Raw genomic sequence first — 20684 nt, 5'->3', positions numbered from 1 at the left:
CAAAAATAAAAATCTGATTAATAAGCAGACAAACTACAAGAGCAACAAATGTACCATATAGGAATCCGGCAGCTGTCAGTCACATGACCAGTCTATTATGTGTATGTGTGAGCTAATATATACTGCCAGGGGGTGGGCTTACTGTTGGCTGGGGATTTATCAGGCTGCCATTTTAGCTTACAAATACTGAGGTAAAAATACTGACCAAATAACGTGTGAACGAGGGCTAATACAGGAGGAGATGGCATACAGCTATATACTATATACAGGAGATGACACACAGGTATATACTATTTACAGGGGAGATGACACACAGGTATATACTATATACAGGAGGAGATGACACACAGATATATACTATATACAGGAGAGATGACACACAGGTATATACTATATAGAGGAGGAGATGACATACAGGTACATACTACATACAGGAGGAGATGACATACAGGTATATACTATATACAGGAGGAGATGACACACAGGTATATACTATATACAGGAGCAGATTACCTACAGGTATATAGTATATACAGGAGGAGATGACACAGGTATATGCTATGTATAGGAGGAGATGACATACAGGTATATACTATATACAGGAGATGACACACAGATATATACTATATATAGGTGAGATGACACACAGGTATATACTATATACAGGAGATTACATACAGGTATATCTAATATATAAAGCTGAATGTGTGTATGTATGTATGTGTGTATGTCCGGGATTGGCATCTGTACCGTCGCAGCTACAGCCACAAAATTTTGCACAGTCACACGTCTGGACCCCGAGAGCGTCATAGGCTATGTTGTGAGGTGAAATTTTAACCCCGCGCGTTCCAATTCACCAAACAATTTTGCTCCTATCTACATAATGGGGAAAAAGTGAAGGGAAAAGTGTTGGAGGAAAATTGACAGCTGCCAGATGTGAACAATGAGGACTTAAAGAATGAGAGCGATGGCGACAAAGAGTATATACCGTACAGTTGCTAAGGTGGGGCCCCGACATGGGATACTCACCACACACGGGGATATGAACACAAACACAAAATGCGCCACACACTACCACGTGCTTGAACACATATACCACCCTCAGCACACATTTCACCACACACACACACCAACCTCGCCACATAAAAGTCGAAACACAAAAGTCACCACTCAAAACTCGCTACATGCAAAACTCGCCATATGCAAAACTAGGCTCACGCAAAACTCGCCACACGTGCAAAACTCACCTCATGGAAAACTCACCTCATGCAAAACTTGCACACACAGAAAAATTGCCACATGTACAAAAGTTGCACCACATGCAAAAGTTGCCTCACACAAAACTTGCACATACTCAAAATGCACCACACATAAAACTCGCCACGCGCAAAACTCGCCATGCACAAATCTTGCTGCACACAACTTGCTACACTAACCTGTCACATGCAACTCAACACACAAAATGTTGCTACACGCATGTCGCCACACAAAACTCATCTCACAAAAGTCGCTACATGCATGTCGCCACACGCAACTCAACACACACAACTTGACACATAAAACTCGCCCTAAAACACACACAAGTCTGGTATTGTCCTTCAAAAATAAAAATCTGATTAATAAGCAAACTACAAGAGCAACAAATGTACCATATAGGAAATACGGCAGCTGTCAGTCACATGACCTGTCTATTATGTGTATGTGTGAGCTAATATATACTGCCAGGGGGGAGGGCTTCCTGTTGGCTGGGGATTTATCAGGCTGCCAATAGCAACCAATCACAGCTCAGCTTCTATTTTGCTACAGTTAATTAACCTGAGCTCTGATTGGTTAATATAGGCAACAAAGACATTCTCAGTATAACAAAGCTAATATATGTTGTGAAATGCTTCTATTTGCTTAGTTTTTGCCTTTTAATAATTACATTTCTATCTATTTGTTTTGTGGTTTTTGTGTGCAGAATAAATTTTTGTTAACACATTCTATTTTGCTAACAGCAGTCATTAACCCAGGCGAAGCCGGGTAGTACAGCTAGTCTAATATATAAAGCTGAATGTGTGTGTGTGTGTATGTATGTATGTATGTATGTATGTCCGGGATTGGCATCTGAACCGTAGCAGCTACAGCCACAAAATTTTGCACAGTCACACGTCTGGACCCCGAGAGCGTCATAGGCTATGTTGTGAGGTGAAATTTTAACCCCGCGCTTTCCAATTCACCAAACAATTTTGCCCCTATCTACATAATGGGGAAAAAGTGAAAGGAAAAGTGTTGGAGGCGTCGCAGCTACAGGCACAAAATTTTGCACAGTCACACGTCTGGACCCTGAGAGCGTCAAAGCTATATTGTGAGGTGAAATTTTAACCCCGCGCTTTCCAAGTCACCAAACAATTTTGCCCCTATCTACATAATGGGGAAAAAATGAAAGGAAAAGTGTTGGAGGCAAATTAACAGCTGCCAGATGTGAACAAGGGGGACTTAAAGAATGACAGCGATGGCACCAAAGAGTATATACTGTACAGTTGCTAAGGTGGGGCCCCAACATGGGATAATCACACCACCACGGGGATATGAACACACACACAAAATGCGCCACACACTACCACGTGCTCGAACACATATACCACCCTCAGTGCACATTTCACCACACATACACCAACCTCGCCACATAAAAGTAGAAACACAAAAGTCGCCGCTCAAAACTCGCCACGCGCAAAACTCTCCACATGCAAAACTCGCCACACGTGCAAAACTCGCCACACGCAAAACTTGCACACGCAGAAAAATTGCCACACGCAGAAAAATTGCCACATGCACAAAAGTTGCAACACATGCAAAAGTTGCCTCACACAAAACTTGCACATACTCAAAAGGCACCACACATAAAACTCGCCACGCGCAAAACTCGCCATGCGCAAAACTTGCTGCACACAACTTGCTACACTAACCTGTCACATGCAACTCGACACACAAAAAGTTGCTACACGCATGTCGCCACACAAAACTCATCTCACAAAAGTCCCTACATGCATGTCGCCACACGCAACTCAACACACACAACTTGACACACGAAACTCGCCCTAAAACACACACAAGTCTGGTATCCTTCAAAAATAAAAATCTGATTAATAAGCAGACAAACTACAAGAGCAACAAATGTACCATATAGGAATCCGGCAGCTGTCAGTCACATGACCAGTCTATTATGTGTATGTGTGAGCTAATATATACTGCCAGGGGGTGGGCTTACTGTTGGCTGGGGATTTATCAGGCTGCCATTTTAGCTTACAAATACTGAGGTAAAAATACTGACCAAATAACGTGTGAACGAGGGCTAATACAGGAGGAGATGGCATACAGCTATATACTATATACAGGAGATGACACACAGGTATATACTATTTACAGGGGAGATGACACACAGGTATATACTATATACAGGAGGAGATGACACACAGATATATACTATATACAGGAGAGATGACACACAGGTATATACTATATAGAGGAGGAGATGACATACAGGTACATACTACATACAGGAGGAGATGACATACAGGTATATACTATATACAGGAGGAGATGACACACAGGTATATACTATATACAGGAGCAGATTACCTACAGGTATATAGTATATACAGGAGGAGATGACACAGGTATATGCTATGTATAGGAGGAGATGACATACAGGTATATACTATATACAGGAGATGACACACAGATATATACTATATATAGGTGAGATGACACACAGGTATATACTATATACAGGAGATTACATACAGGTATATCTAATATATAAAGCTGAATGTGTGTATGTATGTATGTGTGTATGTCCGGGATTGGCATCTGTACCGTCGCAGCTACAGCCACAAAATTTTGCACAGTCACACGTCTGGACCCCGAGAGCGTCATAGGCTATGTTGTGAGGTGAAATTTTAACCCCGCGCGTTCCAATTCACCAAACAATTTTGCTCCTATCTACATAATGGGGAAAAAGTGAAGGGAAAAGTGTTGGAGGAAAATTGACAGCTGCCAGATGTGAACAATGAGGACTTAAAGAATGAGAGCGATGGCGACAAAGAGTATATACCGTACAGTTGCTAAGGTGGGGCCCCGACATGGGATACTCACCACACACGGGGATATGAACACAAACACAAAATGCGCCACACACTACCACGTGCTTGAACACATATACCACCCTCAGCACACATTTCACCACACACACACACCAACCTCGCCACATAAAAGTCGAAACACAAAAGTCACCACTCAAAACTCGCTACATGCAAAACTCGCCATATGCAAAACTAGGCTCACGCAAAACTCGCCACACGTGCAAAACTCACCTCATGGAAAACTCACCTCATGCAAAACTTGCACACACAGAAAAATTGCCACATGTACAAAAGTTGCACCACATGCAAAAGTTGCCTCACACAAAACTTGCACATACTCAAAATGCACCACACATAAAACTCGCCACGCGCAAAACTCGCCATGCACAAATCTTGCTGCACACAACTTGCTACACTAACCTGTCACATGCAACTCAACACACAAAATGTTGCTACACGCATGTCGCCACACAAAACTCATCTCACAAAAGTCGCTACATGCATGTCGCCACACGCAACTCAACACACACAACTTGACACATAAAACTCGCCCTAAAACACACACAAGTCTGGTATTGTCCTTCAAAAATAAAAATCTGATTAATAAGCAAACTACAAGAGCAACAAATGTACCATATAGGAAATACGGCAGCTGTCAGTCACATGACCTGTCTATTATGTGTATGTGTGAGCTAATATATACTGCCAGGGGGGAGGGCTTCCTGTTGGCTGGGGATTTATCAGGCTGCCAATAGCAACCAATCACAGCTCAGCTTCTATTTTGCTACAGTTAATTAACCTGAGCTCTGATTGGTTAATATAGGCAACAAAGACATTCTCAGTATAACAAAGCTAATATATGTTGTGAAATGCTTCTATTTGCTTAGTTTTTGCCTTTTAATAATTACATTTCTATCTATTTGTTTTGTGGTTTTTGTGTGCAGAATAAATTTTTGTTAACACATTCTATTTTGCTAACAGCAGTCATTAACCCGGGCGAAGCCGGGTAGTACAGCTAGTATGTTATAAATGCAGAAAATATACATAATGAAACATTAGTTCAGAAAGATCAGATTCAGCTGTGGCATTACTGCTGTGTGCACATGAAGCTTTACCCATGGCTGCCCATAGTGTTTCTAATGGCATGCTTTATACTTGTCACATAAACATCATGTTATCATTTGATAAGTCAATCTGAGCGGTGAACACACAGAAGGCTCATGTGTCACTTGTTTGTACACTATGTGGGTAGACAGACCAGGGAACTGCATCAGGTAACCATTTAAAGGGTGTCAAATCAGCTTCTACACATTTCCATGGTTTATTTGTTTTCCTCTGGATTAACACTGATAATTCCTTATAAGCTTAGTCCTAATTTATATTTGCCCTTTCAGTCTAAAAAAATGGTTTTCATATGTTTTTATCCTATAAGATAAAAAATTATAAATGAGTATTACGTATTCCCTGTTGTTACAGCACCGCCTGTCTGCAACTGTCCTCAGTGTTTGTTTACATGCTGCATCTGTGACATCACACATGACACCTGCAGTGAATAACAGGTCTGAGCGGTCTTATACAGTCTAAAACAGTATGAACAGTACGAGCCTAGTAATTGGTTGATGAGTTGAGGTGCTGTAGTTGTGACGTAACAGATGAAGGCATGTACACAAACACTGGGGGCAGCGGCGGAGAGGCAGCTCTGGAGCAGCAGAGGATAAGTAAAGATCATTTTGTTATCTTTTAGCAGATTTAGCAGAGCAAATGGAAAGAATAAAGAATAAATGGAAGTACAAAATCTTAAGATGTTGCAGTGATAGATAAAGTCTAACAATAACCATACACTAGATAGCTGATCATTTGGCTATCTGTCCTGATTCTGCCATGCACATGCACATTCGGATAGACCACAGAGGATGCTACGCAGCTGACAGACAATTTTGTTGCCGTTTATTTCCAGGAAAAAACAATATTCAAGCAGGAAAATTTACAACGGCTTAGATTAGTTTTTTATATATGCCTGTAGCTCTATCAAAGACAAGTCCAGTAATACCTTTACATGGCCAGTCCGCTTCTCTATTACTGAGAAATCTGCGTTTTAATTGGCATGCAAATACGGCTGTAGATACAAAGCCTCTGTTACTCCAGCTCTATTCCCTCCTTAACCTGAAGTCTCTCAGCATACAGGTAGTCAGTCAAACAGGAGGAGGCGGCTGCATGTGGAATAGAGCTGGAGTGACAGAGGCTTCATGTTTACAAACAGATCTTCAGCCTCATTTGCATATCAATTCAAACACAGATTTCTCAGTAAGGGTATGTGTCCACGGGTCAGATTACATCCAAATTAGCTGCGGACTGAACGCTGCGTTCAATCCGCAGCGTCCACATGTTACAGCATAGTGGAGGGGATTTTATGAAATCCCGTCTCCACTATGCGTGCAAACACGCATCCGGCGGCCCTGTGTTTCTGGACATGCGGCGCGTCTTTTTAGACCGCAGCATGTCTGTTTACCTTGCGGCGATGCTCCGTCTCCGCAAGGTAAATAACACAGTCCTATATAGGGTGCGGCGATTCAATGAACACATCCAGAATCACCGCGCGTACAGAAGGGGGCGGCGCTTTGGGCGGAGCGGGTTTTCCCCTCCGTCCAAAGCAACGACAATACGGCCCGTGGAAACGTACCCTAACAAGGGAGAGGATTGGCCATGTAAAGGTATTGCTGGACTAGTCTTTGAAAGAGCTATATCTGCATTTAAATCGCTTGGGGAGCAAAATCCTGCTGACAGATTCCCTCTAAACGCAGACATTGTAGGACACTCCATATACATTAGATTGCAGTTGCATCTGCTGACACCTGATTCATATGGTCAGCCTAAAGTCATCTATGTCAATTTGCATGACATAGGTGGAACATGTCTTATTTAGTTGGATCTGTCAAGAATCTTCATGCATGGAGGCTGTTGTAAGAGGAAGAAACGAGTGAAATGAATCAGTCATGTTTGATTTTTTTTCAGCTGATCTTGTGCCTTAGGCGGCTCCGGAGCAGTGCCTGGCAGCCGCTCTCCCTCCCATCTACATACAAATTAACATGCACTTTCTGCCTAGCTGAATATGCATATTAATTGGGGGCTGTCAATGATGATAATTGCCAGCCGAACAACTTTAGACCACCACTTATCATATGCTTTTAGGCATCTTAATCTTTCTGAAGAAGACTGAAATTGTTAAAGATACACTTTCTAATGAATCGCGTGCATGAACCAATTAAAGCTATGGATGCTGCATTGTGAAACATCTATTTGCCTTAATGCCCATATAGCGCCATTGTCGTTACTAAATCACCTGTTGTGCCAAACTTCGATATTAGTACTTCTCATTGGAGGCGACAGATAGCTCGCTGTCACGCACCTCAGCTAGCTGTCATGAGTAGATGCCTCCAGTCATTTTCTAAATTATTGCTCTCTACACAAAGCCTTTTTTCTGTATCCAGCATAATGGAAGAGGAGGGGGAGACGTGATCATATATAACCTAGCAGAAATAAGGGCGCTATCGTTGCCCAGACATTACAAAAAGCAAATTATTCCACCTTTATTCCTAGGTTTTCTATCAAAATTTGGCACAAGAGGCGAGTTAGTAACAGCAATAGAGCCATATAGTCATTAAGATGTTTCATAATATATCCAGAATTGTTATGGGATCATGCAAGATGAAATCTATACCAACTTTAGTCATCTGCAGGTACGTGTACCCCAAAAAGTACATGGCACGTGTACAGCGCTGTATATGGTACGGTGAATGGTGCTGGCTACAGCTGAGTGACCATAAGCTGTGCAGGCCAGAAAATGGAATACAGTGCTACACTGGCCCCTTATTCTTAGGTTACTGAGGGTCCCAGAGTGATCACATTTCGCTAGGGCTGCATGGCGATAACGTGATGCTACACTATGACATTGCATATTATTGCAATGTGGCCCACAACCTACCATGACCCAACATTGTAGGATGTTTGGTCGCAGGTCATGAACATCTTTGACCCCATGGACTTCAAAAAATAATTGTTTGTGACTTGTGCTGTTTTTTTCATCAGTATTTGTATGTCAAAACCAGGAGTGTGTCCAAAACACAGAACAGGAGTCAATCTTTCAATGATAGTTTTTCTTTGCATGTTCCACTCCTGGTTTTGGCATAATGATGAAAAATCAGTGATGTCTGAATGAGCCCTTAGGGTTACTGAGAGATTGTGAAACTGACACTGCGGGTACACCCTCACGTGCTTCCTGTACAAGGGCCATATGCAGACCCAATGTGTACAACGGTCATTGTAAGGAACCACATATTTTTATTCTTAATGAGTAACAGGGTTGAACAACACAAACAGCCCGGAGCCCCCCATTAACAAGATAATGAGCACTTTATCTATGACATATGTGGCTGAACAGCTTGTCCTGTGGATGTGAAGTGAACATAGGACTTTCTGATTAGAAACGTTTCCCAGGTCTAATCCCCATATACACTGTGGGAAGCCATCCGAAGGCTTCACTATTTGATGCAGAGGAAAGCAAAACATAATTGATGAGTTACGTTCCTGAAATCCTGGTCTGTGCTGTGACCTCTATGACAAATAAAGCATTTCTTCTTTTTTATGGGGCTGAAATTTATCAGCAGCAGCTCTTACCCCAACGTAAAAGCATATTCCGATACATATCAATATGTGCAGCATTATGGAGAATACAGTCCTAGGAAATACACCTACTCACCCTTCCGATCAGGACAGGCTCTGGTCCTGTATATTCTTCTATCACAAAGAATTGGTTCCAGACCCAGCTACGCTTGAAACGGGGAGGAGGACCAGGGCCCTGAGGAGGAGAAGATGAGGATCCACTATCTCCACTTAGCCCTGGAGAGGATTCCTCCATAACAGGAACAGTGGAGGAACAGCCCAACAGCAGTAAGGAAAGCAAAGGGCAAAAGTAGAAGGCAGGCATTGGGAGGACTGAGGACCAGTGAGGCCAAAGGACACAACAGACTGCGACTTGTATGCTGCTTGTCAAAGTCTTCCATGTAGTAAAGTCTCTTTAGTTTGGGTTGTAACTTAAACCATGTAGCTTGTAACTGGCAAAAATAAATGAGAGGGAAAGAAAAAAAAATGGATTAGAATGTAATGCTGATCTTTAAATACTAGGTGTACACGTTTATTTTGTTATATAAACTGGTAACATAAAATGTCCCTTCAATGCTTTATTCAACCTATGAACTCTGACAATCAATGACACGTAACCCATAGAACGGCTGCGGGTCCCAGAATTGCTGAACATATACAGTATATGAATACATTCATTTACACCATTCTTTAGCGTACAATCATACTGTCCTGATAAGTTTGACAACTTCATGATGTGTGTAAGGGATGTCCTATCTGTCAGAAGCTCCAGGCAAACTAGCTTCTGACAGCTTCTTTTAAAAAAGACATTGAAAAACTGGAGCAAGCTCAGAGAAGACCAGGATGGTGAGCAGACAACAAAGTATGTCCTATGAGGAACAGTTAAAGGATCTGGGAATGTTTAGCTTGCAAAAAAGAAGGCTAAGAGAAGGCTTAATAGCTGTCTACAAATATCTGAAGGGATGTCACAGTGTAGAGGAATCATCAATATTCTCATTTGCACATGGAAACACGAGAAGCAATGGAGTGAAACTGAAAAGGAGAAGATACAGATTAAATATTAGAAAAAAAACTTTATAACAGTTAGGGTGATCAATGTGTGGAACAGGCTGCCACGAGAGGTCGTGAGTTCCCCTTCAATGGAAGTCTTCAAACAGTGGCTGGAGAGTCATCTGAGATGGTTTAATGAATCCTGCACTGAGCAGGACACGATGACCCTGGAGGTCCCCTCCAACTCTAACATTCTAGGATTCTATGAACAAGCACTAGGATTCAGGCTCAGTTAGCTGTAAAGTGGGTAACTTGTGGGTAACTTATGCTTTTATTAACTTTGTACTTGCCTATTTAAAGAGTAAGTTTCTGTGAAAACTCTTTCTGTTCATATTGTACTTGAGTCTATATGTGAAAGGTATGCACTAGGAGTATTCCCTACATGTATGTCTGATGTAGGCTACTGTATGGTCATGCTATGGTAAAAAGTAGAATTTTTTGCAATGATCCACTATACAGACACATAAAAACCCCGTAAAAGACAAACTTTGTCTGTGTGATTTTTAACGCATCTTTTCATGTATGGGGTGTATTCTTCTAATTTTATTAATTCAGTTGTGAAATCTGTTGAATTTTTTTAAAATTGAAAAGCCTCAAGAATCGACAACTTATTAATTTTCCATGCGGAAGATAACAAGTGGAAAATAAACAGCAACATGTGCACTATAGGCATGTCTTCCCATTGAAATCAACAGGATACTTCAAAATCAGCTCCAAATCCACATGAACACGCACTTACAAGCAGACACGTCAGAAGTGTGTGAAGGTGAGGTACCAACACTTCTGACTTGTCTCACAGGGATCACACAGTGGTATAACTTGAAGATCTTGGACCCTAACAAAATCTCCAACAGGGTCACCAACGGTCAAGGTTCTTTATTAGTATTGGTCTTCTAATAAAGGCCAAAGGGACTGTCTGGACCCCTGTAGGCTCCTGGGCCCGGGTGAGACTGCATCTCCTACACCTATTACAATTATGCCTCTGACATTATGTCATTATTCTCTGCAGGGAAAAAAGGTGCTACTCTTCATAAAAATGAATTGGAAACAGCCAGAGCTCTTGATGTTCCCATTCACTGTGATTAGGAACGCCAAGGCCTGAATCTACTTGTTCTTGGTAATGAGGAAAATGTACCCACACTTTCACAGTTTTATGTCTTTCTTATGACAGATTAAAAAAGCAAAATAACACCTAACCCTTTCATTGACCGAGAAGGTCAACTCAAGAACTCCTAAATACTAGTAATGTTATTTTATAGAGGAAGCAGCTTAGTACATAAGACTCGTGCCAATCTAACGATACAGAGAGCATTCATGTGACTACATTCCCTGAGTGCTGCACTGCCGCTATTGTTTCTGCGCTCGTCTCTCGCTTTTTCCTCTCACCAGCGGCTCGTCCACCTCCTGTCTCCCTGCAGGCCTGATATTTCAAGTGAGAAGGTTCTGACTGTTCTTTTCTAGCTCCGCTTATCCCACAGACCGTAGGAGGCTTTGTATTGGTTTTATTCTTGACTATTTCTCTGTCTCATATGATTCCCACTGTTCCTCTGTATCTTCTCCCCATTGCGCTCCCCCCTTATGTAGAACTTATTTCCCCTGTTCGGATTTAGCTGCGTACAAATTGTACCATCTGTCTCTCCTCTCCACTTCTCCTTCCCCTTCTCCCCTCGCTTCTCCTCTCTTCCTCTGTCTCTTTGTATGCCCGTCATGTTCAACACTTTACGCTTTACTGCAATAAGAAGAGGATAAGAAATCATAGGGAGAGACCGAGAGACGAAAAGGAGGGGGAGAAAAAAAGGGATAGATAAAGATTCCAGTAAAGAAGAACAAAACAAATGGGCGAGAAAAACAAAGCCTTAAATGTGGAGGATCATTATAGAGGTGGGCACTAGGGCAGAGGGGACAGGAGGGCAGCAGCTTGGCTGGACACAATTTGTGCCACTGCAGAAGTTCTGTGGCTCTGAGGGACACACATGACCATCTGGTGACACGTTTCAGTGATGGCAACTCATCTCTTGCAGTCCCTCATAGGGGACCCGAGCAGGTGACCAGAATTTAAACAAGTCACAGTAGCCATCGCTGTGTGCATCATATGGAGTTTTATGTAGTCACATCCTAGAATGTGGATATCACTTCAGAATTATCCAGTCATCCTCCTCCACTCTCAGATATCTCATTGTCCTTCTGTCTGAGTCTTTCTTCCCCCCGCCACTGTTTTTTTAATGCCACCCTCCCGCTATCTCTATTCCAACTGCTTGTAAAATTCATGTCTCTTTTCCCTGTAGGGTTTAGTGGATTATTCTAGGATGGTGTATGCTGGGTATTAACTTCCACATAGAAAATACGATTTTTTTCTTCGTCTGCATCTGTGCATCAGACGAATTAAACTCTTAAATATACATGTCAGGTGGATTGTCTGCCAAGAAGTGTGTACGGAGTGTGTGGTGTGATGGTCTAATTGAGGCATTGATCATCCGGCAGCCAATCCCTTTACCTGTCGTACTGTGCGCAGAAACTCCTTCTCGAACCCCATTTATGTCCCTATACCTCTTCTAAGTGCTCCCCTTAATGAGCCATTACACCGTTTGCTGCATATGATCCCATTGTTCAGTTGCATCTCTCCTCTCAGCACCTCCTTTTATCTCTCTTTTTACAATGCGTTATATTGGTCCAAACCGTTTTGCTGCGACTCTTCCATTACTTATTATACTGCTCCGCAATCCACCCTTTAACTCTCCTATTGCTTCACATAAATTCTGTAATTGCTCCATAATTACACATCGTCTGCGCTCATTGCCAGCTGAACCTCTCACGATAAATGCGTCACGCAATATGTTGTCAGCGATACTCGACACTTGGCGCTCCTCCTCTTCCACAGCACTTCCATTCCGTACAGCCTCCTGCCTATACTGACACGTAGTGCCCTTCTATATCTGTGACGGTAGTATATATTGGCACTTACACTACAGTAATAATCAGTCCTTAGCATGTATCCACAGCCTGTATGTTGCCGGCCACTTCTCATGACTTGTCAGGCTGCCAGATATGTGGTATAATTACATGATGCTGATTAGTGAGCAATCACAATGTAAAAATAATCAAAACAATTTTCCTAATTGGCATCAGTCACCCAAGGCTAGAGATACATGGCGACTTTGGGTGCACAACATGAAGATTGCAATGTCACATAAAGACATCGCGCTGTGCCACGTGACATATAACCACGGCACAATTGTCACCAAACACCGTAGATGTGATGCCACATGATCACAGCCGTTGTATAACCTTAGCCTGAACAGAACTTATCTATGCTATGTTCTAATAGAAATGGGCACTACTACAAAATGCCCAAAATAAGCGGCACTTGGGTGGCAGACGCAATAGCGCTTGGTATATGTTGCCTTTAAGTCAGCCTTCTTAACCAATCAAAAGTGCTCGCAAGAAATTGTGTCCCGCCCCTTTGACTTTTTGCTTGTAGAAAATGCTACAGGGAATGTATTCAACCCTCTTAGCACTCAGAGCTCATAGTCCTCAGGTTACACGGGCACTCTGAGCACATAGTCCTGGGGTTACACGGACACCCTGAGCACAGTCCTCGGGTTACACGGACACTCTGAGCACAGTCCTCGGGTTACACGGACACTCTGAGCACATAGTCCTTGGGTTACATGGACACTCTGAGCACATAGTCCTCGGGTTACACGGACACTCTGAGCACAGTCCTCGGATTACACGGGCACTCTGAGCACATAGTCCTCGGGTTACACGGGCTCTCTGAGCACATAGTCCTCGGGTGACACAGACACTCTGAGCACAGTCCTTGGGTTACACGGGCACTTTGAGCACATAGTCCTCGGATTACACGGGCACTCTGAGCACATAGTCCTCAGGTTATACGGGCACTCTGAGCACATAGTCCTCGGGTTACACGAACACTCTGAGCACATAGTCCTCAGGTTACACAGACACTCTGAGCACATAGTCCTCGGGTTACACGGGCACTCTGAGCACATAGTCCTCGGGCTACACGGGCTCTCTGAGCACATAGTCCTCGGGTTACACGGACACTCTGAGCACAGTCCTCGGGTTACACGGGCACTCTGAGCACATAGTCCTCGGACTACACGGGCACTCTGAGCACATAGTCCTCGGGTTACACGGGCACTCTGAGCACAGTCCTCTGGTTACACGGACACTCTGAGCACAGTCTTCGGGTTACACGGGGCATCTGAGCACAGTCCTCGGGTTACACGGGCACTCTGAGCACATAGTCCTCGGGTTACACAGGCTCTCTGAGCACATAGTCCTCAGGTTACACGGACACTCTGAGCACATAGTCTTCAGGTTACACGAGCACTCTGAGCACATAGTCCTCGGGTTACACGGACACTCTGAGCACATAGTCCTCAGGTTACACGGGCATTCTGAGCACATAGTCCTCGGGTTACACGGACACTCTGAGCACACAGTCCTCAGGTTGCACGGGCACTCTGAGCACATAATACTCAGGTTACACGGGCATTCTGAGCACATAGTCCTCGGGTTACACGGACACTCTGAGCACACAGTCCTCAGGTTGCACGGGCAGTCTGAGCACATAATACTCAGGTTACACGGGCATTCTGAGCACATAGTCCTCGGGTTACAATGGGCTCTCTGAGAACAAAATCCTCGGGTTACACAGCCGCAGTGTACACAGCACTCTGAGCACACAGTCCTCAGGATACATGGCACTCAGAGCACATAGTCCTCAGGTTACACAGGCGCAGGCTACACAGCACTCTGAGCACATAGTCCTCAGGATACATGGCACTCAGAGCACATAGTCCTCAGGTTACACAGGCGCAGGCTACACAGCACTCTGAGCACATAGTCCTCAGGATACATGGCACTCAGAGCACATAGTCTTCGGGTTACACGGGCGCAGGGTACACAGCACTCAGAGCACATAGTCCTCTGGATTTATGGCACTCAGAGCACATAGTCCTCTGGTTGCATGGACACTCTGAGCTCATAGTCCTCGGGTTATACGGGCACTCAGAGCACATAGTCCTCAGGTTACACGTGCACTCTGAGGACATAATCCTCAGGTTACACGGGCACTCTGAGCACATAGTGCTCAGGTTACATGGGCAACTTGATCACATAGTTCTCAGGTTACACGGGCATTTTGAGCACATACTCCTCGGGTTACATGGGCACTCTGATCACATAGTGCTTAAGTTACGCGGGCTCTCTAAGCACATAGTCTTTGGGTTACACAGGTCCTTTGATCACTTTGATCACATAGTCCTCAGGCTACACGGGCACTTTGATCACATAGTCCTCAGGTTACATGGGCACTTTGATCACACAGTCCTCGGGTTACATGGGCTCTCTAATCACATAGTCCTCAGGTTACACAGGCCCTTTGATCACAGTCTTCAGGTTACATGGGTACTCTGAGCACATAGTCTTCAGGTTACACGGGCAATCTAAGCACATAGTCCTCGAGTTACATGGACACTTTGATCACTTAGTCCTCAGTTTACACGGGCACTCTGAGCACATAGTCCTTGGGTTACAAGGACACTCTAAGCACATAATCCACAGGTTACATGGACACTCTGAGCACATAGTCCTCAGGTTACACGGGCACTCTCAGCATATAGTCGTCGGGTTACACGGGGAACTCTGAGCACATAGTCCTTGGGCTACATGGGCACTCTGAGCACATAGTCCTCGGGCTACATGGGCACTCTGAGCACATAGCCCACGGGTTACAATGGCACTCTGAGCTGAGCACATAGTCCTTGGATTACACGGGCACTCTGAGAACATAGTCCTCAGATTACACGGGCACTCTGAGCACATAATCTTCGGGTTACACGGGCACTTTAAGGGCACATTTCACTCCTACAAGTTAGAGCAATTCTGGTGACAAATACTTTTTCCATGATTTTTCTTTTCTTAATCTCACCTACCAGTCCAACAATGTAACATTTGCCAGGAATAATTCTTACCGTGTCTGTGCCAATGTTTACCGATATACTCAAGCATGTCTAACAACTAGTGCACATAACTCTGTATACTGCACCCCCTGCTGTCCCGACAGAGACTGAGGGCACTGAGTGCCAGGCACCAGGCAGACAGCTGGGTACTGGGTAACCTGTAATGCCCATATAGATGTCCACTCATAACACACTATATACACAACGCACACAACACCAATACACAATGTGTACAACATACACAACACAATGTATACAACAAAACAAAGCACAATGTATACAACATAAACAACACACAATGTATATAACATACACAACATATAATGTATACAACATACACAACACACAATGTATACAAAATAAGCAACACACAATGTATACAACATACACACAACACACAATATGTACAACATACACAATGTATACAACATAACACACAATGTATTTATAACATACACAACATACAATGTATATGAATTAAACAACGCAAAATGTATGCAACATACACACAATATGTACAACATACACAACACACAATGTGCACAACATACACAACACAATGTATATAACATACACACAACATACAATGTATACAATGTACACAACACACAATGTATACAACATACACAACACACAAAGTGTACTACATACACACATGTACACAACACACAATGTATAAAACATACACACAATATATACAATATATACAACCTACACACAATGTATACCAAAAACATACAATGTACAAAACATACACAACACACAATGTATATAACATACACACAACATACAATGTATACAACATACAATATGTACAACATACACAACATAATGTATATAACATACACACAACATACAATGTATAAAACGTACACAACACACAATGTATACAACATACGCAACACACAATGTATATAACATACACACAACATACACAACACACAATGTGCATTGCCCGATTCAGGGGTTCCTCAGCACTCTGGTAAGAACCTTTTGTGAGTGGTGTTCTGGTGGGGTGCCTTTTGACGCCACTAGGCTGTTTTACCTGCGCCTCTCTGTGGACACTCCTCACGTTAACCCCCTCCTGGGTTGTCTTGCTACCCAGATCCTTATGGTTGAGAGTTGGATTGGGCAATATTGCGATATATGGGCTATATGGGTAGGCTTTACAACCCCTTCTTTTTTGTGGGGGACCTTTGGAGGCTATAGATCCTTCATTTGATTACCATATTATTCGTGTACTAGGGTTCTTTCTGCCAGTACGGTTCTGGGTTCTGAGGTTACCTTAAGGTGTCTGTAATTGGTGTTTTTTTAAATGTATGTTTTCAATAAAATATATTTGTACAATTCTTATAAAACGCTCCCATTTTTCTCCTTTTTTTGTGTACAAAAACATACAATGTACAAAACATACGCAACACACAATGTATACAACATACACACAACATACACAACACACAATGTAAATAACATACAAACAAAATACAATGTATAAAACAAACACAACACTCAATGTAAATAATATACACAACACACAATGTATGCAACATACACACAACATACAATGTATACAACATACACAACACACTTTGTAAATAACATACACACAACATACAATGTACACAACATACACACAATATACAATGTATACAACATACACACAATATACAATTTATACAACGTATACCACATATAATGTATACAACATACACAACAATGTAAATAACTTACACACAACATACAATGTATACAACACACACAATGTATACAACATACACAACACACAATGTAAATAACATACAAACAAAATACAATGTATAAAACAAACACAACACTCAATGTAAATAATATACACAACACACAATGTATGCAACATACACACAACATACAATGTATACAACATACACAACACACTTTGTAAATAACATACACACAACATACAATGTACACAACATACACACAATATACAATGTATACAACATACACACAATATACAATTTATACAACGTATACCACATATAATGTATACAACATACACAACAATGTAAATAACTTACACACAACATACAATGTATACAACACACACAATGTATACAACATACACAACACACAATGTATATAACATACACACAACATACAATGTTACAACATACACAACACACAGTGTATATAACATGCACAAAACACAATGTATATAACATACACACAACATACAATGTATACAACATACACAACACACAATATATACTACATACACAACACACAAAGTGTACTACCTACACACATGTACACAACACACAATGTATACAACATACACAAAACACAATGTATATAACATACACAACACACAATGTATACAACATACACACACAGTGTATACAACATACACAAAACACAATGTATATAACACACACAACATACAATGTATACAACATTCACAACGTGTACAACTTAGACAACACACAATGTGTACAGCATACACACAATGTACACAACACACTATATACTGCGCACACAACACACAGTGCACTACATACACACATGTACACAACACACAATGTATACAACATACACAAAGTGTATACCACAAACACACAATGTATACAGCATACACACAGTGTATACCACAAACATACAATGTACACAGCATACACACAGTGTATACCACAAACACACAATGTACACAACATACACACAGTGTATACCACAAACACACAATGTACACAGCATACACACAGTGTATACCACAAACACACAATGTACACAGCATACACACAGTGTATACCACAAACACACAATGTACACAGCATACACAGTGTATACCACAAACACACAATGTACACAGCATACACAGTGTATACCACAAACACACAATGTACACAGCATACACAGTGTATACCACAAACACACAATGTACACAACATACACACAGTGTATACCACAAACACACAATGTACACAGCATACACACAGTGTATACCACAAACACACAATGTACACAGCATACACACAGTGTATACCACAAACACACAATGTACACAGCATACACACAGTGTATACCACAAACACACAATGTACACAGCATACACACAGTGTATACCACAAACACACAATGTACACAGCATACACACAGTGTATACCACAAACACACAATATACACAGCATACACACAGTGTATACCACAAACACACAATGTACACAGCATACACACAGTGTATACCACAAACACACAATGTACACAGCATACACAGTGTATACCACAAACACACAATATACACAGCATACACACAGTGTATACCACAAACACACAATATACACAGCATACACACAGTGTATACCACAAACACACCATGTATACAACATACACACAGTGTATACCACAAACACAGAATGTACACAGCATACACAACACACACATAACCGGTGCCATGCCACATACCTGTGTGGTGCTGGAGAGCCCCCCGCCGCCATGCACACGGTCACACACGTACACACATGACCCTCACACACTCAGGCAGAAGTTTGAACGCACCGTGTAACTCCAGACGTGAGAGGCAGACCGCGCCACAGACAGCTCGGGAATATGCCAGAGCCCTCCGCAGAGACAGCGCTCACCCCGCAGCCGCCACAGAGAGCGCTCCAGAGGTGAGAGAGTCCGGGAAGAAGACTGCTGCAGAGACAGCTCCACATGTACGAGAGGCTGCCGCCGCCGCCGCCGCTGCTGCAGAGACCATGTGATGAGGAGGCAGAGATACAGACAGGCACACACAGGTTCCTGCAGATGCTGCCCTGGTTTTAGAGCGAGTGATGCTGAGAATACGAGTTGACATACTCCCCCCCAAATAAACCCCCCTGCACTCCCCTCCTCCTTCTAAGTCTGTCTCTTTCTATCTCTCCTCCTCTTTCTTCCTCTTTCTCCTTTCCTCTAATACAAGAGGACACAAAGAACAGAGAGACACAGACAAAGTGACAGCCACAAAGCAGAGGGACAAGGAGTGAGAAGAGCAGACAGCAGCAGGACGTGTACATGGGGAGGACAGGCTGAGGCATGGGAAGATGGATGATAGACCGAGAGATACGGAGAGACGTAGATGGAAGGATAGATAATAACGAGAGATTGAGATATACATAATGGCTATGGAATGCAATGATGGATGACAAGCTTAGGAAATGGCCATCTGACACTGCTGGCTTAGGATGGGATGTGTCTGCACCCCGGGCACATACACAATTATCCAATATACGAGGAGAGCAGCTAGAGCCGCACGGAAGCTCTGTGTCCGGGCTCCGGGGTGCAGGGTACATGGGCTTGTGAGGGGAATACAGAGTGCTCTGCAGCGACTAGGGCAGCAGTGTGTGTCAGCACAGGGGTACAGAGAAGGGATGAGGAGCTAGAGGGCAAAGGAGGAGAAACTACTATCCACCAGGGGTACAGGACTATCCACCAGGCAGTGGCGTAACTACAAAGTTATGGGCCCCGGTGCGAACTTCCAAATGGGGCCCCCCCCCTACCCCCCACCTTCCCCCGCCCCCACAACCCCCCCACCTTCCCCCGCCCCGCTTCCCCTAGATACGCCTCGGACTGTTGCAGGAATCTCCTGCACTGCAACATGGTGTTGGGTGCCAGCACAGCCCGCACAGTGGTCTATCCAGCACAGCCCGCACAGTGGTATATCCAGCACAGACCGCACAGTGGTATATCCAGCACAGCCCGCACAGTGGTCTATCCAGCACAGCCCTCACAGTGGTATATCCAGCACAGCCCGCACAGTGGTATATCCAGCACAGACCGCACAGTGGTATATAGAGCACAGCCCGCACAGTGGTATATCCAGCACAGCCCTCACAGTGGTATATCCAGC

General features: G+C 43.2%; 1 protein-coding gene across 3 annotated transcripts in view; it reads right to left on the bottom strand.

Annotated features, from left to right (window-relative positions):
- CDH24 (cadherin 24) overlaps nucleotides 1-19664 on the bottom strand; it is a 246919-nt gene extending 227255 nt beyond the window's left edge. For 2 of the 3 annotated variants that reach the window (XM_077299034.1, XM_077299045.1), the window contains exons 1-2: nucleotides 19355-19664; nucleotides 8881-9235 (exon numbers count right to left, since the gene is read on the bottom strand). In XM_077299034.1, coding sequence (XP_077155149.1) covers nucleotides 8881-9108 — 228 coding nt within the window. In that variant the 5' untranslated portion in view covers nucleotides 9109-9235; nucleotides 19355-19664. The remainder of the gene's footprint in view (nucleotides 1-8880; nucleotides 9236-19354) is intronic. The other variant, XM_077299040.1, reaches the window with a different exon arrangement.
- Between the last annotated feature and the right edge of the window lie 1020 nt (nucleotides 19665-20684).

The sequence above is a fragment of the Ranitomeya variabilis genome, chromosome 1 (assembly GCF_051348905.1).
Source record: "Ranitomeya variabilis isolate aRanVar5 chromosome 1, aRanVar5.hap1, whole genome shotgun sequence".
Taxonomy (NCBI): domain Eukaryota; kingdom Metazoa; phylum Chordata; class Amphibia; order Anura; family Dendrobatidae; genus Ranitomeya; species Ranitomeya variabilis.
The sequence above is the reverse complement of the archived record's forward strand: the minus strand, read 5'-3'. Positions and strand labels throughout refer to the sequence as shown.